The 23,065-nt window shown below is 42.3% G+C and overlaps 2 protein-coding genes across 2 annotated transcripts; both read left to right on the top strand.

The window, feature by feature from the left end:
- The first annotated feature begins 4 nt into the window (after positions 1-4).
- Positions 5-5,768, top strand: LOC110533991 (adenylosuccinate synthetase isozyme 2). Its single transcript, XM_021618610.3, has 13 exons — positions 5-368; positions 975-1,077; positions 1,175-1,243; positions 1,343-1,393; positions 1,493-1,559; positions 2,814-2,921; positions 3,027-3,108; positions 3,385-3,511; positions 3,612-3,766; positions 3,941-4,065; positions 4,209-4,306; positions 4,435-4,584; positions 4,687-5,768. Exons 1-13 carry the CDS (start codon positions 144-146, stop codon positions 4,737-4,739), a joined length of 1,413 nt encoding a protein of 470 aa, XP_021474285.2. The 5' UTR covers positions 5-143; the 3' UTR covers positions 4,740-5,768.
- Positions 5,769-9,064: 3,296 nt separating this feature from the next.
- On the top strand, positions 9,065-22,158 carry LOC110533117 (syntaxin-5). Its single transcript, XM_090188525.1, has 10 exons — positions 9,065-9,208; positions 12,634-12,868; positions 14,479-14,530; positions 14,575-14,709; positions 14,805-14,875; positions 16,647-16,763; positions 16,861-16,917; positions 18,467-18,596; positions 18,853-19,018; positions 19,219-22,158. The coding sequence occupies exons 2-10, from the start codon at positions 12,788-12,790 to the stop codon at positions 19,376-19,378; spliced, it is 969 nt and encodes a 322-aa protein (XP_090044651.1). The 5' UTR covers positions 9,065-9,208; positions 12,634-12,787; the 3' UTR covers positions 19,379-22,158.
- Positions 22,159-23,065: the final 907 nt, after the last annotated feature.

The following is a 23,065-nucleotide window of genomic DNA, read 5'->3' as shown; positions in this document are numbered from 1 at the left end:
GATCAAACATTGCCCAGTAAAAGCCCAAATTCGTAGTTCAGTACCTTTCTGCCTGCTTCAATTGAAGTAGGACCAGTGTGAAAAAGAACACTTCCTTTAAGAGAAACCCGCTCATTTCATCTTCCGGCAACGCACAGAGCAGCATGGCAGCAGACAGCACAATGCCTAATGGCCAAGAAACGGCCTCCTTGAACGGAGAGCCTGCTTTCAAGCGACCTCGGGAGAATGGACAGGTCGAGTCCCTGCGGACTCCGAAGGAACCTCGGAATAAAGTAACCGTGGTCCTCGGTGCGCAATGGGGAGACGAGGGAAAGGGGAAAGTGGTTGACCTGCTAGCAATGGACGCAGACCTAGTATGCAGGTGTCAGGTACGTAGCTAGCTATGCTGACTAGCAAACTAATGTTCGCTAACCCAGCAAAACACACGGCATTTGAACTTCACAAAAATACGGAAGTCGATAGGCTGCGTTAGCAAGGCCTGAACAAAATCAATAACTAGTGTATAACAATATTTAGTAATATATTAGCCACATCATGCAAGCCTACAAACGAATTGTACCGTGGTTCGCTAGCTGAACTTGCTATCTAGTGTGGTAGCTGATAACGACCCCCAACAAATGTGTAATCTAGAGATTACTAGCTGTAGTAGTTACGAAATGGAGTTATCGAGATATCCTTCTCAGCTCCCGTGGTGAAACACTACCTACATTGGTTTCATTCGACTAACTTTGACCTTGTGATCAGTGCCCTATTTGCAGTCAAGCTAGATAATGGCACTGGCTGCTGCAACAGAGAAGCCCAAGGCATTAGGATGTGTTAGATGGCCCATGCTAGTGTGCAACGTGTCCATATGTTGTACTACATTTCCGTTTTTGTTGCCGTTCAAATAATGCCCTACCAGTTGGCTGCTAATTATTAACAGAACTGTGCTTGTGCACCTCTTGGTTTTCATGTAAATATTGTGTCTCATCCAGGGAGGCAACAACGCAGGCCACACGGTGGTGGTGGACTCTGTGGAGTATGACTTTCACCTGCTGCCCAGTGGAGTGCTCAACAAGAAGGCTGTCTCATTTATTGGTGGGTTGACCCTCTCACTGGCACTTCAGCCTCCAAGCTGCTTTCACTTATTTGGATTCCTGTTCAAGTCATCCCTAACTGAACTGGTTATCCACAGGGAACGGGGTTGTGATACACCTGCCTGGGCTCTTTGAGGAGGCTGAAAAGAACCTGCAGAAAGGCAAAGGTAAGTATTTGCAAAAAAAGAGGCTTGCAGGAACGATGAGGGATAAAAGGGTGATGGATGAATGAAGTGGAACAAGACCTGCTATTTGTCTTTGTCCAGGACTGGAAGGATGGGAGGAGCGGTTAAAGATTTCTGACCGTGCACACATTGGTAAGTCTGTATGACTTGGTTGTATGTTTTGCAAACCTATGGTTTAGTGTTTTGCAATTACATTAATTTACTATTTTTCTTTGCCTCATCTGTTCATAGTGTTCAACTTCCACCAAGCTGTTGATGGGATCCAGGAACAACAGAGACAGCTACAGGCGGGAAAGAAGTGTGTGGGTTTTACTGTATGAGAAAGTGATGAGTATCCGGGCTCATATTTATAAAGCATGTCCAAGTACGAGTGCTTATCTATGAGACTTTTTGTGAAGACGAGCCCTCTTAATTTTTACTATACTATTAAAAACATCACCATGTGGAGATTTTCAAATACACTACAGAACCAAAAGTATGTGGACACCTGCTCATCAAACATCTCATTCCAAAATCATGGGCATTAATATGGAGCCCCCCCCTTGCTGCTATAACAGCCTCCATGGACTTCACTTTGTGCAGCGGCATTGTTGGGCTGAAACAGGAAAGGACATTCCCCAAACTGTTGCACACAGTTGGAAGCACAGAATCATCTAGAATGTCATATGCTGTAGCGTTAAGATTTCCCTTCACTGGAACTAAGGAGCCCAAACCATTATTTCTCCTACACCAAACTTTACAGTCGGCACTATGCATTGGGGCAGGCTGCGTTGTGGAATCTGCCAAACCCCTGATTTGCCTGTCGCACTGCTAAATGGTGAAGCGTGATTCAGCACTCCAGTGAATGCGTTTCCAGAGACCAATAGCAGCGAGCTTTACACCACTCCAGCTGACGCTTGGCATTGTGTATGGTGATCTTAGGCTTGTGTGCGGCTGTTCGGCTTCAGCACTCTGTGGTCCTGTTCTTTGAGCTTGTGTGGCCTACCACTTTGCGGCTGAGTCGTTTCTGCTCCTAGATGTTTCCACTTCATAATAACAGCACTTACAGTTGACTGGAGTATGTCAAACTGACTTGTTGGAAATGTGGCATCCTATGATGGTGCCGTGTTGAAAGTCACTGAGCTCTTCAGTAAGGCCATTCCACTGTCAATGTTTGTCTATGGAGATTGCATGGCTGTGTGCTCGATTTATACACCTGTCAGCAACGGGTGTGACTGAAATAGCCGAATCCACTCATTTGAAGGTGCGTCCACGTACTTAGTTTTATTATTTGCAGAAATAGGTCATTTTTATTAGTTGTAGGCCTATTAGTAGTTGTACAGCAAATGTATGTTTTTGTGCTTTTCTTGTTACAAAGTATTGTTTATTTTCTTTTTCATTTGGACACTTGAAAACGAGATCCTACAAAATGTCAAACAAATAAAGATGGTCCGTGATTGCAGCTATTAAAAAATGAAGTCATGGTAGCCTTTTAACTACTGCCAAGGCAGTATTGTATATTCCTTCTGTGGCACTCCTGAACATCCACTATCTGTTTTTGTTTGTTTTCCAGTTTGGGAACCACCAAAAAGGGCATTGGACCTGCCTATTCTTCCAAAGCTGCTCGTAATGGACTGAGAGTCTGTGACCTTGTGTCTGATTTTACCGTCTTTGAGGAGAAGTCAGTACAAAAATTGTTTTTAAGAATGCATGGTGATGCTTTCAAGCCTTAACTTTATTTAAGTCATTGATGTTGATAGCTAGTGGATGTCCTTTTCTTCCACAGGTTCCGTGTGTTGGCAGAGCATTTCTTGACTATGTACCCCAACCTCAATGTTGACATTGACAATGAGCTGCAGCAACTGAAGGTAAAAATAATATTGCTTGAATGACATATCTTTACTTAAATAAAACGTTGGACTTATCCATCACCTGCCCAGGATGCAGTCAGGGATGCTAGTCCAGTTATGTCTTGTTTTTGAGGGGTCTCTTTATGCAGGTTGGTACCGTCTCAATTGAGCTGGTTCCTTTTGCAGCACAGCTGTTGATAGTCTTCCAGTAGTGAACAGAAAATGTAAAGGGAAGATGCTGAGAGGTTTCTCTGTGCTCCAGTATGTGTTTAGTCACTGATTTTCCTTTTCCAGGAGTATGCTGAGAGGTTGCGTCCACTTGTAACAGATGGGGTGTACTTCATGCACAAGGCCCTCACTGGGCACAGTAAGAAGATCCTGGTGGAGGGAGCCAATGCAGCCCTCCTGGACATTGACTTTGGTGAGAACAGAAGGGGTTGAGAGGGTAAAATGATTATGCTCCTCTGCTGTTTGCCATTGGAATATAATTTGAAGGAAGTGGAATAATTTTTATTTTTCAGGTACCTACCCATTTGTCACGTCCTCTAACTGCACTGTTGGGGGAGTGTGCACTGGCCTGGGTGTGCCCCCGTCCTATGTGGGGCGGGTGTATGGTGTGGTCAAGGCCTATACCACCCGGGTAGGCGTAGGAGCTTTCCCCACTGAGCAGGACAATGTGAGTGGACAGAATTTGTTGTGTGGAATCAATGTTGTGTGCAGTATGAAAGTCTTGCAGTATGAATTTGTTGTGGCATAAACATACCGTCTATTCCAGTACTTCATATTTGCATTCAGTTTTTTACAGTGAATCCCAGATCTGACTGCTGTTGTTGTGTTGGTTGTGGTCCAGGAGGTTGGCAACTTGTTGCAGTCCAGAGGGAGGGAGTTTGGTGTGACGACGGACCGGCAGCGCCGCTGTGGCTGGCTGGACCTGATTCTGGTCCGATACGCCCACATGGTCAACGGCTTCACTGCGTAAGGCTGTCTCTCCTCCTCCTTGTGTTCTTCTTTCTGGATGTGTTCCATACTGTGTGCCTTGTAATTATTGGAGCACAGTGTTCACCCTCCACAATGTTGATTCCATAATCATGTTTGACACGACTGTTCCTCTCCCACAGCATCGCTCTGACCAAGCTTGACATCCTGGACACGCTGTCAGAGATCAAAGTCGGTGTAGCCTACTCTGTTGATGATGAGCCCCTTCCCAGTTTTCCTGGTAAATTTCTCCCTGTCTGGGAGGACTAATCTGATATTGTTCTGTTCACTTTACCATTAGACACACTTGATTTGGCTTGACCTGTGTGCTGGGTAGACTCCCATCTCATTCTCTCTCTCCCTCTGTAGCCAATATGGACGTGCTGACACGGGTGTCCGTGAAGTATGAGACGTTACCTGGATGGTGCTGCAGCACTGAGGATGTGAGGTGCTTTGAGGAGCTGCCCCCTCAGGCACAAAGCTACATCCGCTTCATCGAGGACTTCTTGCAAGTGCCAGGTTAGTCAAGAAAACAAGTATGGGGATTAAGCAGCCTTACTAAAACAGTCTTATTTTCGTAATTGCTCATATATTCACTGTGAATTTTGTTTCACTTTTCAGTGAAATGGGTTGGAGTTGGGAAATCCAGAGAGAGTATGATCAAGCTGTTCTGATCAGTTGGGGGTTTGGTAACTTATCCACCACAACAGCTGCTTCGGACCATAACGATGTTTTGTTGATGAATACTTAGATGACTATAAACCTTGGGTTAAAGTCCCAACGTCTGTTCTGCAGAAAATAAAAACATCACCAGCAACGTTGTTAGTGAAACGTGAAGTAACCGTTTGAGGTTCACTTTCACATCGACTCTTCGGAACAGTAATGCATAACTTCCATTCCATATATTTCTTTAGTTCTGATATGAAAGGCATTATTGGTGTGTTATGGCGTTCATCCTCCGTAGCTAGTAACCATCCCAGGCTTCCATCAACCTTTTCATTCCATTTCATTGAACTATTGTAGTAACACAAGTTTTTACAACCCTGTAGGAGTTCGTAATATATATTTTTAGGTTTCTTTTAAATTTTAAAATGACCTCACCTTGTAGTAAATGTTTTGCACAATCTTTGCTTAAATGTATACTTGTGAATTGTATCTAGTTTCTCAGAGTCAGATGAACTAGTGGATACCATTTGTATGTCTGTGTCCGGTATGAAGGAAGTTAGAGGTAGTTTCACGAGCCAATGCTAACTAGCATTAGCGCAATGACAGGAAGTCTATGGGTATCTGCTTCATTTGACTCTGGGGAAGTAGATAACGGGCCTCATTGCCAAAATCCCTAAGTATCCCTTTTAAGGGTCTTGATACTAGACCAATGTTTAGAGGCCTCGTAATTAGGTATTTCCATGAGCTGGCATGTTGTGTGAATGAATTATAGGCATAATTTGAGATGCAAAAGAGATGCTGTCTGAAAGCCTTAGTTTCATATTAATCATTAAGATCAAGAACTTGGGATTGCACACGAACACACTGGTTGGTATTTAGAAAATGTAGAAAACCATGGAACTCCACATTAATAATGTATATACAAACTACAAATATTTTCCATAACATTTCATTCAGTGTAATTCAAAAAGGAAACAGTATGCTTCTTCTCACCTGCTACAACCCGAAAATGATCAATAAAATAAGTGTCATTGCTATTCTGTTTGAGTTTTTTGTTAATGATAGTATCTATCATGTATATTTGTTTACTTTTCAATGTATGTGGAGTAATTGGTCTGCTATCCAATAAGTCAATGATATGCTTCTTTCTTTATAAATAAGTACATTTTCAAGACTATGGATGTGTTCCAGAGCATTCAAATCAAATGTTATTTATCACAAGAGTCGAATACAATGGGTGTAGACCTTACAGTGAAACACTTACACGCCCTTAACCAACCATGCAGTTATAAGAAACCTAAAAAGAGATAATAACAAATAATTAAAGAGCAGAAGTAAATAACAATAGCGGGGCTATATACAGAGGGTACCGGTGTTGAGGTAATATGCACATGTAGGTAGAGTTAACGTGACTATGCATAGATAATAAGAGTGTAGAGGGGGGGAGGCAATGCAAATAGTCTGGTTAGCCATTTGATTGCCTGTTCAGGAATCTTATGGCTTGGGGGTAGAAGCTGTTTAGAAGCCTCTTGGACCTAGACTTGGTGCTCCGGTACTGCTTGCTGTGCTGTAGCAGAGAGAACAGCTACTATAAAAGTGTTTAGTCAGCCACCAATTGTGCAAGTTCTTCCACATAAAAAGATGAGGCCTGTAATTTTCATCATAGGTACACTTCAACTATGACAGACAAAATAAGAAAAAAAAATCCAGAAAATCACATTGTAGGATTGTTAATGAATTTATTTGCAAATTATGGTGGAAAATAAGTATTTGGTCAATAACAAAAGTTATCTCAATACTTTGTTAAAAACCCTTTGTTGGCAATGACAGAGGTCAAATGTTTTCTGTAAGTCTTCACAAGGTTTTCACACACTGTTGCTGGTATTTTGGCCCATTCCTCCATGCAGATCTCCTCTAGAGCAGTGATGTTTTGGGGCTGTTGCTGGGCAACACGGACTTTAAACTCCCTCCAAAGATTTTCTATGGGGTTGAGATCTGGAGACTGGCTAGGCCACTCCAGGACCTTGAAATGCTTCTTACGAAGCCACTCCTTCGTTGCCCGGGCGGTGTGTTTGGGATCATTGTCATGCTGAAAGACCCAGCCACGTTTCATCTCCAATACCCTTGCTGATGGAAGGAGGTTTTCACTCAATCTCATGATACATGGCCCCATTCATTCTTTCCTTTACACGGATCAGTCGTCCTGGTCCCTTTGCAGAAAAACAGCCCCGAACCATGATGTTTCCACCCCCATGCTTCACAGTAGGTATAAGAACTCAGCATTCTTTGTCCTCCAAACACGACGAGATGAGTTTTTACCAAAAAGTTCAATTTTGGTTTCATCTGACCATATGACATTCTCCCAATCTTCTTCTGGATCATCCAAATGCTCTCTAACAAACTTCAGACGGGCCTGGACATGTACTGGCTTAAGCAGGGGGACACGTCTGGCACTGCAGGATTTGAGTCCCTGGCGGCGTAGTGTGTTACTGATGGTAGGCTTTGTTACTTTGGTCCTAGCTTAGCATGTCATTCACTAGGTCCCCCTGTGTGGTCCCCCTGTGTGGTTCTGGGATTTTTGCTCACTGTTCTTGTGATCATTTTGACCCCACGGGGTGAGATCTTGCGTGGAGCCCCAGATCGAGGGAGATTATCAGTGGTCTTGTATGTCTTCCATTTCCTAATAATTGCTCCCACAGTTGATTTCTTCAAACCGAGCTGCTTACCTATTGCAGATTCAGTCTTCCCAGCCTGGTGCAGGTCTACAATTTTGTTTCTGGTGTCCTTTGATAGCTCTTTGGTCTTGGCCAAAATGGAATTTGGAGTGTGACTGTTTGAGGTTGTGGACAGGTGTCTTTTATACTGATAAGTTCAAACGGGTGCCATTAATACAGGTAACGAGTGGAGGACAGAGGAGCCTCTTAAAGAAGTTACAGGTCTGAGAGCCAGAAATCTTGATTGTTTGTAGGTGACCAAATACTTATTTTCCACCATAATTTGCAAATAAATTCATAAAAAATCCTACAATGTGATTTTCTGGATTTTTTCCCCCTCATTTTGTCTGTCATAGTTGAAGTGTACCTATGATGAAAATTACAGGCCTCATCTTTTTATCTGGGAGAACTTGCACAATTGATGGCTGACTAAATACTTTTTTGCCCCACTGTGCATGGGGTACCAGTACTGAGTCGATGTGCATGGGTACGGAGTAATTGAGGTAGATATGTACATGTGACTACTCAACAGGAACGCTAATAAATTAGCAGCAGCATATGTGTTAGAGTTAGTGCAAAAAGGGTCAATGCAGATAGTTCGGGTAGCTATTTAGTTAACTACACTGAACAAAACTATAAACGGAACATGCAACAACGTCAAAGATTTTACTGCGCTACAGTTCATATGAGAAAATAAGTTAATTGAAATGAATTCATTAGGCCCTAATCTATGGACATCACATTACTGAGAATACAGATATGTATTTGTTAGTCACAGATTCCTTGGGGGAAAAAATAAGTTGTGGCGTGGATCAGAAAACCAGTCAGTATCTGGTGTGACTATTTGCCTCATGCATCGTGACGCATCTCCTTCACAGAGAGTTGAACAGGCTGTTGATTGTGGCCTGTGGAATGTTTTCCCACTCCTCTTCAATGGCTGTGTGAAGTTGCTGGAAATTGGTTGGGACCTGGAACACGCTGTCCTACACGTCAACCCAGAGCATCCCAAACATGCTCAATGATGACATGTCTGATGAATATGCACGCCTCTAAAATAACGTTAGAGGCGGCTTATGGTAGGGAAAATAACATTCAATTCTCTGGCAATGATTCTGGTAGACATTCCTGCAGGTCAGCATGCCAATTCCTTGCTCGCTCAACATGACATCTGTGGCATTGTGTTGTGACAACTGCATATTTTAGTGGCCTTTTATTGTCCCCAGCACAAGGTGTATTATCAGGTGGATGTATTATCTTGGCAATGGAGAAATGCTCACAAACCGGGATGTACACATTTGTGCTCAAAATTTGAGAGAAATAAGCTTCTGCATATGGAACATTTCTGGAATATTTTATTTCAGCTCATGAAACATGGGACCAACACTTTACATGTGCACCATTTGCAGTCTTAGACTTGTTTTTGCTTGCACTGTCCTGGTTAGATCCACCATTTGACAATGTGAAAAAATATCCAGAACAGATTATTTGATCCCTTGTATATATTTAGGCTGAATTCACATGACTATTCTCTGCACTGTGTTTGGGCTCTACAGAAACCATGCATGAATGGACAGGTCTGAATTGGTCCGACTGGGTTTCCGTACCCTGTAACGTAATAAAGTCGACGTGACGCTGAACTCGGGTATAGATGATGAACCCATAGCCTTAGTAATGACATATTTTTATAACTAATCCTAGACTAACTTTAGCCTGTCGTTTCCAATGGGAACAAATTAGTCACAGTGGGAAGAACAAGCAAGGAGGTGGGCAGAGCCAAACACGAGCTAGCAAGATCCCATTGGCATATTCTAGCAAGTATTTGCATGTTTCTGTTAAGGAACGCTTACTCTGCAGTGCGCGTATGCATTACCTATCTTCGCCTTTGCAATCTTTCTAAACTACGCGATTTTTTTAAATTTTGGCAAAGAGTAAAGTTTACCAAACCTAGTCCACTCTGTTCATTACATATTTTAGTTTTAAGAACAGAACACTATTGAGAGAAAATGTTTCATCGATGAGAAAATGTGCAGAATGTCTGCCAAAATCCATCTAATTCCATCTTCCCCCACTGCCAACCACTGGGCTTCCTCTCACTACAATATTTGATAGTGAGTGGAAACGCCAAGCGGATGCTTCATATTTATACATCCGGTGAAATATCTGTCTCATTGTGCCATCTGTGGTAAAATGCCGCCTTCACAACAACTGGGTACTCGGAAAGATACGAGGTAAAATCATGACATCAGTGATCTTCAGGTCGGAGCTCTAGATAGAGTTCCTGAGTTGGAATTCCGAGTTGGATGACGGTTCAAATCGATTTTCCCAGTCGGAGATAGTTGTTTTGAACGCACTGAAGTCGGAGATTTCCTAGTTCCCATTTGTTTTGAACGCTGTATTATATTAGAGAAGCAGTTTTAGCCTATCTTCGTATTATACTGTATTTGGTGGAGTGATCAAATAAAAATGATAAATAAGTAGCGAGCCATATACTTACCGGTAAGATATTGTTGGTATTGAAACCTCACTATGGGTCGAAAAGATACCCTTATAACACATGCTTAGTTATGGGGCGGCAGAGTAGCCTGGTGGTTAGAGCGTTGGACTAGTAACCGAAAGGTTGCAAGTTCGAAGCTGACAAGGTACAAATCTGTCGTTCTGCCCCTGAACAGGCAGTTAACCCACTGTTCCTAGGCCGTCATTGAAAATAAGAATTTGTTCTTAACTGACTTGCCTAGTTAAATAAAGGTAAATAATATGTATCCAGACTGTTTTTGTGGTGCCAATGTTTTTACTGTAACGCTAACTACTACAGTAGCTAACGTTATATTGTTACCTAACCTAGTAGTAGGCTAATTCAGTTTTGGTAACCAGGATGCTAACTAGCAGCAGGTTTGTTTTGAGAATATTGCCATTCACTCACCACCCACACAGAGCCATTCCATATTTTGTTAGCTAGATACATCTAGGAGAATATACCATTTATGAATATTGATGCCGTTGGTCCTAGATTATAGTTTGTGGATTCTGTTCATATTAGCCGCCCGGCTGTGTGTAATGAGGTACCTAGCTAGCCAGCTAAAGTTAACGAATAAAGTAGCTTCTTAATACTTGTTTCCTGTTCTGACTATAATTCGACGGTTACTGTTAGGCCGACTCATTTATTTAACTAGGTCATCAGTCAAGAACACATTCTTATTTACAATGACAGCCTGGGAACAGTGGGTTAACTGCCTTGTTCAGGGGTAGAAAGACAGATCTTTACCTTGTCAGCTCGGGGATTTAATCTAGCAACTTTTAGTTTACTGGCCCAACGCTCTAGGCTACCTGACGCCCCTAATCATTATATTAACTAACAAGCGTTAGTGTGTTCTGCCTTCAATGGATAGACCGCTAGTACCTCAACTAGTATTAGGTCAATATAGACCGCTAGTACCTCAACTAGTATTAGGTCAATATAGACCGCTAGTACCTCAACTAGTATTAGGTCAATATAGACCGCTAGTACCTCAACTAGTATTAGGTCAATATAGACCGCTAGTACCTCAACTAGTATTAGGTCAATATAGACCGCTAGTACCTCAACTAGTATTAGGTCAATATAGACCACTAGTACCTCAACTAGTATTAGGTCAATATAGACCGCTAGTACCTCAACTAGTGTTAGGTCAATCAACAAGTTGTAATCTGGATTTTACATCATTGGATTGTTCTATTTTGCATTACTGCACTTTGTTGATCTTTTTAGACTTAATTTTACCAGCAGGTTCTTGGTTGACTTGGTTAATAACCCTGACCCTAAAGATTGCATAAAGCTATGGGACATTTGAGCTATTTGCATGTCAGGCACATTATGTAACAGAACTGTATCCTTATTTTGGGAATTACGATTTGGTGGGGGCCTGGAAAACTATTTTACCTAACGTCACTTACCTCACACATTGGTTCTCACTTTTCCATTGACTACACTGTTCTTTTATCTCTTAGTAAGCAAGGGGAAATAAGTCACTCTTCGAGAATGGTCTTGTAGACAGACCAGTGTTGCCCAACCCAGGTCCTTGAGTACACCCAACAGTACACAGTTTTGTTGTGGCCCTTGACAAACACAACTCATTGAGGGCTTGGTGATTAGTTGACAAGTTGAATCAGGTGTGCTTGTCCAGGGTTACAATAAAAATGTGTACTGTTGGAAGGGACCAGGGTTTGGAAACACTGTTGTACACTAGTCTATCATGTATTGATTGTAACACTCAAGCACAGAAAGTTCTTAAAGAAGAACATTCATATTTATTTGCTGAGTGTCTGTATATAGTTGTTCGGGGTGGCTTTATCCTATCCTCAACAACACAAGTGAAATGGTCAACTTGTTGACAGCCTAGCTAGCAGCTACGGTCTCATTTCAGATGCAATGCTTCCTGGGACACTTTGATGTACTTGTCATCTTCTACAAGTCTTTTTGATGGAAACATTTAACACAATTCTTACTAGAGTCAGGTGAATCAAACCAAAATAAAATTGTATCGATCACATGCATCAAATACTACAGATGTTGACTTTAAGTACAGTGAAATGCTTACTCACATGCCCATTTATAACAGTGTAGAGTTACAAATGAAGACATATTTGCTAAATAAATAAGGAAATAACACAAAACAATGAGGCTATATACAAAGACTACCAGTACACAGTCAATGTTCAGGGGTACAAGGAAGTTCCGGTAATACAGTATGTACCTATGGCTAGGGGTAAAAGTGAGTCAGGATATATAATAAACAGAGTAGCACCAGCAGTGTGTGTGTGTGTTGGAGTCAGTTTAGTATGTGTGAGGGTTTGGGTAGAGTCTAGTGGGTGTGCATAGACCCATTGCAAAGAGAGTCAGTGCAAAACAATTAAAAAAATAATAAAGGTGGTCAATGTAAATAGTCCCGGTAGCCATTTGATTAACTGTTCAGCAGCCTAATGGCTTGTGGGTAGAAGCTGTTCAGGAGCCTTTTGGTCACAGACTTGGCGCTCCGGTACCGCTTGCTTTGAGGTAGCAGATAGAACAGTCTATGACTTGGGTGGCTGGAGTCATTGACCAATGTTTAGTCCCTTCCTCTGACCCTGCCTGTTATAGAGGTTCTGGATGGCAGGGAGTTCGGCCCGAGTGATGTACTGATGTCTGAAGTGGGACTCTGTGTTTTCTCCAAAGGGTGATGTATCTGAGCATCCATGAACACGTGTCATTGCCACGGTCCTAGGAAAAGCCAGGAAGGGGTGTACCTAGGGCTTGCCCAGACCCAGTCACTGCTGATCCAGCCACAGGACCCACAACTCACAGCGCCCAGTACACCTCCACCTGACCCATGGTGGACATAAGCAACATGTCTGGCAGGGATCGCACCAATGAGTTCCAGTTTGTCTGCAGGTCACTACAGGGGAGACAGGTGAGCAACATAGAAAGGCCATGTACAGTCCTGGCCAAAGGTTTTGATAAGTGTCAAAGGCTTTTATTGACAATTACATGAAGTTGATGCAAAGAGTCAATATTTGAAGTGTTGACCCTTCTTTTTTAAGACCTCTTCAATCCGCCCTGGCATGCTGTCATTTAACTTCTGGGCCACATGATGGCAGCCCATTCTTGCATAATCAATGCTTGGAGTTTGTCAGAATTTGTGGGTTTTTGTTTGTCCATCCACCTCTTGAGGATTGACCACAAGTTCTCAATGGGATTAAGGTTTGGGGAGTTTCCTGGCCATGGACCGAAAATACCAATGTTTTGTTCCCCTAGCCACTTAGTTATCACTTTTGCCTTATGGCAAGGTGCTCCATCATGCTGGAAAAGACATTGTTCGTCACCAAACTGTTCCTGGATGGTTGGGAGAAGTTGCTCTCAAAGGATGTGTTGGTACCATTCTTTATTCATGGCTGTGTTCTTAGGCGCAATTGTGAGTGAGCCCACTCCCTTGGCTGAGAAGCAACCCCACACATGAATGGTCTCAGGATGCTTTACTGTTGGCATGACACAGGACTGATGGTAGCGCTCACCTTGTCTTCTCCGGACAAGCTTTTTTCCGGATGCCCCAAACAATCGGAAAGGGGATTCATCAGAGAAAATGACTTTACCCCAGTCCTCAGCAGTCCAATCCCTATACCTTTTGCAGAATATCAGTCTGTCCCTGATGTTTTTCCTGGAGAGAAGTGGCTTCTTTGCTGCCCTTCTTGACACCAGGCCATCCTCCAAAAGTCTTTGCCTCACTGTGCATGCAGATGCATTCACACCTGCCTGCTGCCATTCCTGAGCCAGCTCTGTACTGGTGGTGCCCCGATCCCGCAGCTGAATCAACTTTAGGAGACAGTCCTGGTGCTTGCTGGACTTTCTTGGGCGCCCTGAAGCCTTCCCAACAATTGAACCTCTCTCCTTGAAGTTCTTGATGATCCGATAAATGGTTGATTTAGGTGCAATCTTACTGGCAGCAATATCCTTGCCTGTGAAGCCCTTTTTGTGCAAAGCAATGATGACGGCACGTGTTTCCTTGCAGGTAACCATGGTTGACAAAGGAAGAACAATGATTCTAAGCACCACCCTCTTTTAGAAGCATTCAGTCTGTTATTCAAACTCAATCAGCATGACCAAGTGATCTCCAGCCTTGTCCTCGTGAACACTCACACCTGTGTTAACGAGAGAATCACTGACATGATGTCTGCTGGTCCTTTTGTGGCAGGGCTGAAATGCAGTGGAAATGTTTTTTTCGGGATTCAGTTCATTTGCATGGCAAAGAGGGACTTTGCAATTAATTGCAATTCATCTGATCACTCTTCATAACATTCTGGAGTATATGCAAATTGCCATCATACAAACTCAGGCAGCAGAGTTTGAAAATGAATGTGCTTTTTATTTTGGCCACGACTGTATGTATGTTCGGAACTACTATCGAATGTCGAGAATCAAAACATTCTCTAGCTTCCCTACAATGGGTGTGGATGTACTTTACAATTGCATACCACCCAGTTTAATTTCACTGATCAATGTTGATTGAGGTTCCTTTTTCTCCAGGTTGGGGTCCATTCCATTTCAGACAACACAGTGACTTTACCCTCATGGCAAAGTTAGTAGCATTACACTGTGTTATAAACACTAATTAATTATGAGAACAGATGCATCTTTTTATATACAGCCCCTCTGTCAGTATCCATATAGCCTACTTAACTGTTTGTTTATTTCTGTTTAGGAGGATTGGAAAGGACTTGAGTAACACTTTTGCCAAACTAGAAAAACTCACAATATGTAAGGAAGCAATCTCAACAAACAAAACAATGTATGTGATTAGTGTCCACAATATGGTAATGGTTATGTAACTTACTGATTCTTATCTTTCCTAGTTGCCAAAAGGAAATCCCTCTTTGATGACAAAGCTGTGGAGATTGAGGAGTTAACCTACATCGTTAAAACGGTGAGGAGAGACATAGGCCTCTATTAGATTCCGTCGTTATGCAATGTTATGCTACAGTGTTTATACGGTGCATTCAGAAAGTATTCAGACCCCTTCCCTTTTCCACATTTTGTTACGTTACAGCCTTATTCTAAAATGTATTTAATTGTTTTTTTCCCCTCATCAATCTACACACGATACCCCATAATGACAATGCAAAAACAGGTTGACATTTTTGCAAATGTATTATAAATGTAAAAAACTTTATCACAATACTTATGTAAATGTGATAAAGTTTAAGACCCTTTACTCAGTACTTTGTTGAAGCACCTTTGACAGTGATTACATCCTCGACTCTTCTTGGGTATGACGCTACAAGCTTGGCACACCTGTATTTAAAGAGTTTCTCCCATTTCTTCTCTGCAGATCCTCTCAAGCTCTGTCAGGTTTGATGGAGAGTGTCGCTGCACAGCTATTTTCAGGTCTCTCCAGAGATGTTCGATTGGGTTCAAGTCCGGGCTCTGGCTGGACCACTCAAGGACATTCAGAGACTTGTCCCGAAGCCACTCCTGTTTTGTCTTGGGTGTGTGCTTAGGGTCGTCGTCCTGTTGCGAGGTGAAACTTCGCCCCCAGTCTGAGGTTCTGAGTGCTTTGGAGCAGGTTTTCATCAAGGATCTCTCTGTACTTTGCTCCGTTCATCTTTTTCCCATCAATCCTGACTAGTCTGCCAGTTCCTGCTGTTGAAAAACATCCCCACAGCATGATGCTGCCACCACCATGCTTCACGGTAGGGATGGTGCCAGGTTTCCTCCAGACGTGATGCTTGGCATTCATGCCAAAGAGTTCAATCTTGGTTTCATCAGACCAGAGAATCTTGTTTCTCATGGTCTGAGAGTCCTTTAGGTGCCTTTTGGCACACTCCAAGCTGGCTGTCATGTGTTTTACTGAGGGGTGACTTCTGTCTGGCCACTCTACCATAAAGGCCTGATTGGTGGAGAGTTGCAGAGATGGTTGTCCTTCTGCCTCTCCCTTCTCCACAGAGGAACTCTGGAGCTCTGTCAGAGTGCCCATCGGGTTCTTGGTCACCTCCCTGACCAAGGCCCTTCTCCCACAATTGTTCAGTTTCACCGGGCTATAGGAAGAGTCTTGGTGGTTCCAAACTTCTTCCATTTAAAAATGATGGAGGCCACTGTGTTCTTGGGTACCTTCAATGCTGCAGACATCCTTTGGTACTCTTCCCCAGATCTGTGCCTCGACACAATCCTGTCTCGAAGCTCTATGGACAATTCATTCGACCTCACGTCTTGGTTTTTGCTCTGACATGCACTGTAAACTGTGGGTCCTTATATAGACAGGTTTGTGCCTTTCCAATTCTTGTCCAATCAATTGAATTTACCACATGTGGACTCCAATCAAGTTGTATAAACATCTCAAGGATGGAAACAGGATGCACCTGAGCTCAATTTCGAGTCTCATAGCAAAGGTACTGAATACTTATGTAAATAAGGTGTTTCTGTTTTTATTTTCAATACATTTGGTTACATTTCTAAAAACCTATTTTCGCTTTGTCATTATTAGGTATTGGGTGTAGATTGATGAGGATCTTTTTAACATTTAATCGATTTTAGAATAAGGCTGTAACGTAACAAAATGTAGAAAAAATCAAGGGGTCTGAATACTTCCCGAAGGCACTGTATTTACAGAATGCTATTCACGCACACTTCAGGCACACTTTATTAGATGCCTTTTGAGATGTAAAAGTAAACTGTCTATTTTTGTTTTCTTTGTACAGGACATAAACAGTTTGAATAAACTGATAGCACAGCTGCAGGGCCTTGTGCGCTCCAGACAAAGTCAGAATGGCAAACATCTACAGACACATTCCAACACCATCGTTGTCTCCCTCCAGGTAACTTCCACGCTCTGGCATTCTGATAGGCCACTGGTTTTATCCAAAGTAGACTTACATGTTGCGTTCATTTTATAACAGCCTTTTTCTGTTCTAGTCAAAACTGGCATCAATGTCAAGCGACTTTAAGTCCGTGCTGGAGGTCAGGACTGAGGTAAGGCATGCTGACACACACCCCTTTTCACAGTAAATCTTTTGACCAGACTAGTTTCAATTTTTTTGTTCCATTTACAGTGGGGTACGAAATTATTTACACCCTTGAGAAAGATCAGCGAAAATGACTGTATAAAATACTGAGCTACAGGTAACTGCCAAAATAAAGGAAACACATAGGTGTTAAGTTAATTAAGCAATTGACATCCCATCATGCTTAGGGTTGTGTATAATAATGCTGGGCAGGCCATTATTTTGACTACTATGGCTATGCCTCCATAGAATGAAAATGACCCATCCTCAGGTGAGTTACCTCATGAGTGGTCACTGAATGGTTTACTGAGCATGAAAACAATGTACACCATATTCCGTAGTCTTCTCAGTAGCCAGGTCTCAACCCAATTAAACACTTATAGGAGATTCTGGTGCAATGCCTGAGACAGCATTTTACAACACAATCACAAACACCAAATTATGGAATTTATGGCGCCTCCCTCCCATAGAATTTATGCCTGAGAGCATGGAGCTGTTCTGGCTCGTGGTGGCCCAACCCCCTATTAAGACACTATGTTGGAGTTTAGTTTAGTTTTTTTTACCTGTATTTTGTATGCAAAAAAAAAAGAAGGGAAATTATATTATTTTAAACTAATACAATTGCTTAGAGAAAGAAGTAATCATTTTTATCTCAAAAAGGAAGGGGTCAAAATGATTGACACCCCTGTTTTCAATACATTTCAATAGCTTTCAATACCTCACCTTGCGAGGATAATGGCACTGATACTTTTTCTTAAATGTTTTTATGATATTGGAGAACACATTGGGAGGGATCTTAGACCATTCCTACATACCACAATCTGTCCAGATCCTTGATCTCCTTCGTCTGTACTTATGGACTGCCCTCTTCAGTTCAAACCACAGGTTTTCATTGGGTTTCAAGTCCGGAGACTGAGATGGCCATTGCGAAATGTAGATTTTGATGTGTGCTTGGGGTTATTGTCTTGCTGGAAGATCCACTTGCAGCCAAGTTTCAGCCTCCCAACAGAGGCAACCATGTTTTTGCCTAAAATATCCTGGTACTGGGTAAAGTTCATGATGCCGTTGACCTCAACAAAAGGCCCCAGGACCAGTGGAAATAAAATAGCCCCATAACATCAAAGATCCCCCACCATATCTCACAGTAGATATTGGGTTATTTTCTGCTCATGCTTTCTCATTTAAACGCCAAACCCTCCGCTGGTGTACATGGCCAAAGAGCTCTATTTTCATGTCATCCAACAACGCCTGGAGTTTGCTAAACGGCACTGGCACATGGATTGGAACCGGTGCTTTGGTCATATGACGTGAAAATTAAGCTCTTTGCCCACTTACACAAGTGGTGGTTTTGACGTTGAAATGAAAACCCCTACCTTTTTGAGGAAACACATTAGTTGTTAAACAGCTTGCTGTTTTATCGAGGATGTCAATACTTTTGGACCCCACAGTATATTTGTTGGTTCATAAACGGTTTAAACATTGATTTTCTTCTCGCCCTCACACTCTTCCCTTTGTAGAACCTCAAAGAGCAGAAAACTAGAAGAGATCAGTTTTCTCAAGCTCCAGCATCCTCCTCCCATCTCCACGTCAGCAACTTCAATGTGGGAAAACTCGTATCAGCTCTAATGTACAAAACAACAGGAAACAGTACAGCCTGACTTACTACTCTCTCTTGTAGGTAACTCATTGTTAATGCAGGACGACTGTAAAAAGACAGGCAGCTCATCAATGAACCGGTATTACCTCAGCTCCTCTTGACTATGTGGCGTTAAAGGGATGGTGACAATAATAACAATTACATTTAAAGCTTGACACACTGTCCACTTTAAATGCAAACGCTTTTATGGACTTGTTTCTGGATTCATGTGTAAATCAATAATACTGGTTGTTGCTAAATAATTGGCATTCATGCTAAGTGGTCTAACTCTTGTGGCGTGTGTTGTACAGGATTCGTACATCCAGAGGCGCGCAGACACCATGCAGAACATAGAGAGCACCATCGTAGAGCTGGGCTCTATATTCCAGCAGCTGGCCCACATGGTGAAGGAGCAGGAAGAGACTGTGCAGAGGTGAGGGAGAAATGGAAAGATAGACAGAGATTATCAAGCTGCTGGTAGAGATGCTTTGTCCCTGATATGACATAGTTGTTCCAGTGTTTTGTTGAGATTACATATCTTAACTGTGATCAGATGGGGCGTGCAGTGGTAAGCAGGCTAGTGGAACCTCTGACACTCATTGTCCTCCCCTTTTCCCATCCTCTTTCCTGCAGAATTGATGCCCACGTGAAGGACAGCCAGCTCAACGTAGATATGGCACATTCAGAGATCCTCATGTACTTTCAGTCTGTCTCATCCGACCGCTGGCTCATGGTCAAAATCTTCCTCATCCTCATAGTATTCTTCATCATCTTTGTGGTCTTCTTTGCCTGAGGACCAGGAGGCACTTGGCTAAGAATGATAGGAAGGAGGATGAGAAAGGGAGGAATTGTGCTGGAGGAGAGTAGAGAGGATGTGTGGGGAACAGAGGAGTAGCTGGATGGGTGGTGTGTTCCCTCTTTGTTTCTCCTTTGTTTTTCAGACTTTCTCATGTGATTTAAAGAAAAGACCACTACTAACAAACAATTCTATATGTGTCAGGATGCAGTTGTGTTAATAATAGCTGTATGGGAGGTAGAAAGGAGATTAAAAATATTATTATCCTCCATTGTATGGAGTAAATAGATGATGATGATGATGGCAGGATAGAAGACTATATTGCAGTTGGATTAAAACTTTATTTTTGTTTTCAAATCAAAATAAACATTTCATTTTTATTTCACCTTTATTTAACCAGGTAGGCCAGTTGAGAACACGTTCTCATTTACAACTGCGACCTGGCCAAGATAAAGCAAAGCAGTGTGACAAAAACAACAACACAGAGTTACACATAAAGAAATGTACAGTCAATAACACAATAGAAAAATATATGTACAGTGTGTGCAAATGTAGAAGAGTAGGGAGGTAAGGCCATAGAGGCGAAATAATTACAATTTAGCATTACCTCTGGAGTGATAGATGTGCAAGTTGAGATTCTGGGGTGCAAAAGAGCAAGAGGATAAATAACAATATGGGGATGAGGTAGTTGGGTGTGCTATTTACAGATTGGCTGTGTACAGTGATTGGTAAGCTGCTCTGACAGCTGAAGCTTAAAGTTAGAGAGGGAGATATAAGACTTCAGCTTCAGTGATCTTTGCAATTCGTTCCAGTCATTGGCAGCAGAGAACTGGAAGGAAAGGCGACTGGCTTTGGGGATGACCAGTGAAATATACCTTCTGGAGCGCGTGCTACGGGTGGGTGTTGCTATGGTGACCAGTGAGTTGAGGTAAGGCGGGGCTTTACCTAGCAAAGACTTATAGATGACCTGGAGCCAGTGGGTTTGGCGACTAATATGTAGTGTGGGCCAGCCCACGAGAGCATACAGGTCGCAGTGGTGGGTAGTATATGGGGCTTTGGTGACAAAACAGATTGCACATCCAGTTTGCTGAGTAGAGTGTTGGAGGCTATTTTGTAAATCACATCGCCGAAGTCAAGGATCAGTAGGATAGTCAGTTTTACGAGGGTATGTTTGGCAGCATGAGTAAAGAAGGCTTTGTTGAGAAATAGGAAGCCGATTCTAGATTTAATTTTGGATTGGAGATGCTTAATGTGAGCCTGGAAGGAGAGTTTACAGTCTAACCAGACACCCAGGTATTTGTAGTTGTCCACATATTTTGAGTCAGAACCGTCCAGAGTAGTGATGCAAGTCGGGCGGGCGGGTGCGGGCAGCAATCGGTTGAAGAGCATGCACTTAGTTTTACTTGCATTTAAAAGCAGTTGGAGGCCTCGGAAGGAGTGTTGTATGGCATTGAAGCTCGTTTGGAGGTTTGTTAGCACGGTGTCCAAAGAAGGGCCAGATGTATACAGAATGGTGTCGTCTGCGTAGAGATGGATCAGAGAATCACCAGCAGCAAGAGCAACATCATTGATATATACAGAGAAAAGAGTCGGCCCGAGAATTGGACCCTGTGGCACCCCCATAGAGACTGCCAGAGGTCCGGACAGTAATACCTCCTCTAGGAGTTTAGGGCTGTGAATGCACTTCTCTTCTTTGATGGTTAGAAAAGCTGATGGGAAATGTTTTGGCAAAACATAACTTAAACTGTACATGCGTTGTGTTGCACAATGCTATCATGCACATAAAAGGACATCATCTTGATGTGGTTGACCTGAGATAAATGAATGTACTGTGTAAGTGAAGCATTGCCAGTATTTCTGACTATGCTTTTATTTTCTCTAGTCAGATCCTGTATGTGCAGAACATGCAGTTAGGAGAGGAGAAAATGTGTGTCTTTAAAAAAAACACAAAAAAAAACGTTTTGAACGGTGACCTCGCCGTTTGGCTGACCAATAACGTCATCCAAATCCAAAATTCCATGACCGTTGCAGCTCTACCGGTTATTTAAAGTATGTTAAATCATGATCTGCACATAACACCCGATGAGTGATGTTTTACAGACCGTGTTCTCCCCCCCCCCCCCGCACATCTCTTAAAGAGAAAAAAAAGATACATTATTTATAGATAATGTAAACAAACTATCACATGAACGTTTTTAAATCTTGGTTGTATCTGTGCCCCTGAGGTATCTGTAAAATGAAATTAATTGTGGAAATTCTCATTTGTTATGTCTCCAGAACAGAGGATGCTGGTGGATGCTGGTGGGAGGGGCTATAGGAGGACGGTCTCATTGTAATGGAATAGGAAAAAATGGAACAGTATCAAACATATGGAAACCACATTCCATTCCAGACATTACAATGAGCCGTCCTCCTATAGCCTCCCACCAGCCTGCACAGCTCTAGAGTCCTTTTTGTTCAAGGCAATGACTCAGAAAGACACTGGGGAAAAAATATTCTAATATACAAACTCATCTGCTTAGCTCAAATTCTGGAGCCAAGAAATATTGTAATGGAAATTTTCTGGATTTTTCCCACCCAATGTATTTAGCCTGCACTCATTGTACCACTTTTCAGTTACTGTTTTACCCATTTGCTCTGTCTTTGGACATCTTGGAGGAAGTATTGTAGATCATAGAAAATGTTATTGATGCCCCTCATTTCTGTATTTTGTCTGATGCTTTTGTTGCAAATAATGAGTCATGTAAAAGTGAAAATAAAAAGTAACTTTTGTTAAAGTAGTTTTTTTCATTGTCAATGGTAACTGCCAAAATAATGGAAACACTTGATTAAATGATGGATACAAAGTATTTTGAAAGCAGGTGTTTCCAGACAGGTTTGGTTCCTGAGTTAATTAAGCAGTTAACATCTCATCATGCTTAGGGTCATGTATAAAAATGCTGGGCAGGTCATTATTCTGGCTACTATGGCTATGACCATGACCCATAGGATAACAATACCTCCAATCACAGGGCACAAGTGGTCACTGAATGGTTTGATGAGCATACAAACTATGTAAGCCATATGCCATGGCCATCTAAGTCACCAGATCTCACCCCAATTGAACACTTATGGGAGATTCGGGAGCAGTGCCTGAGACAGCGTTTTCCGACACCATCAACAAAAACACAAAATTATGGAATTTCTCATGGAAAAATGGTGTCACATCCCTCCAATAAAGTTCCAGACATTTGAATCCATGCCAAGGTGCAAGAGGAGCAAGGGAAGCGCTACTAAGGTACACAGTAGTACATTTTGGTAGACCGAAGGTGCTCATTGGTAAAAGGGGTGAATTGGTCATCAAAACGTAAGGAGGACCAATGCACTCTTCATATAATTAATTCAAATGCCTTTATTTGTATGGCATGTTCAATAGAAACAAAGTTTTAAAATCCGGCGCGTTTCGGCTGCATGGCCTTCGTCAGGGAGTACCAAAGTGTGTTGACGCTGTTCTGGCTCGTTGTGGCCCAACACCCTATTAAGACACTTTATGTTGGTGTTTCCTTTATTTTGGCAGTAGGTTTAGCGTTATCAGGTTTAGGGTTCATTCTAAATTAGTCAGAAACAGTTTGTTTGCTTCCTTTGGAAGCTGAATAGTTTATTTACATTTCTGATTTATTTACATAGGCATCTATTTCAGAATAA

Source organism: Oncorhynchus mykiss, chromosome 10 (genome assembly GCF_057628025.1).
Source record: "Oncorhynchus mykiss isolate SJ-2025 chromosome 10, ASM5762802v1, whole genome shotgun sequence".
Classification (NCBI taxonomy): Eukaryota; Metazoa; Chordata; class Actinopteri; order Salmoniformes; family Salmonidae; genus Oncorhynchus; species Oncorhynchus mykiss.
Note: the sequence above shows the minus strand (reverse complement) of the source record. Positions and strands in the feature narration are given on the sequence as shown.

Coding starts and splice junctions, on each gene's coding strand:
- LOC110533991 (XM_021618610.3), top strand. CDS start 144: ATGGCAGCAGACAGCACAATGCCTAATGGCCAAGAAACGGCCTCCTTG. Junction 1,560..2,813: donor CAGCTACAGGCGGGAAAGAA/GTGTGTGGGTTT, acceptor TTTGTTTTCCAG/TTTGGGAACCACCAAAAAGG. Junction 4,307..4,434: donor GCCCCTTCCCAGTTTTCCTG/GTAAATTTCTCC, acceptor CTCCCTCTGTAG/CCAATATGGACGTGCTGACA.
- LOC110533117 (XM_090188525.1), top strand. CDS start 12,788: ATGGTGGACATAAGCAACATGTCTGGCAGGGATCGCACCAATGAGTTC. Junction 14,531..14,574: donor GACTTTACCCTCATGGCAAA/GTTAGTAGCATT, acceptor ATTAATTATGAG/AACAGATGCATCTTTTTATA. Junction 16,918..18,466: donor TGCTGGAGGTCAGGACTGAG/GTAAGGCATGCT, acceptor TTCCCTTTGTAG/AACCTCAAAGAGCAGAAAAC.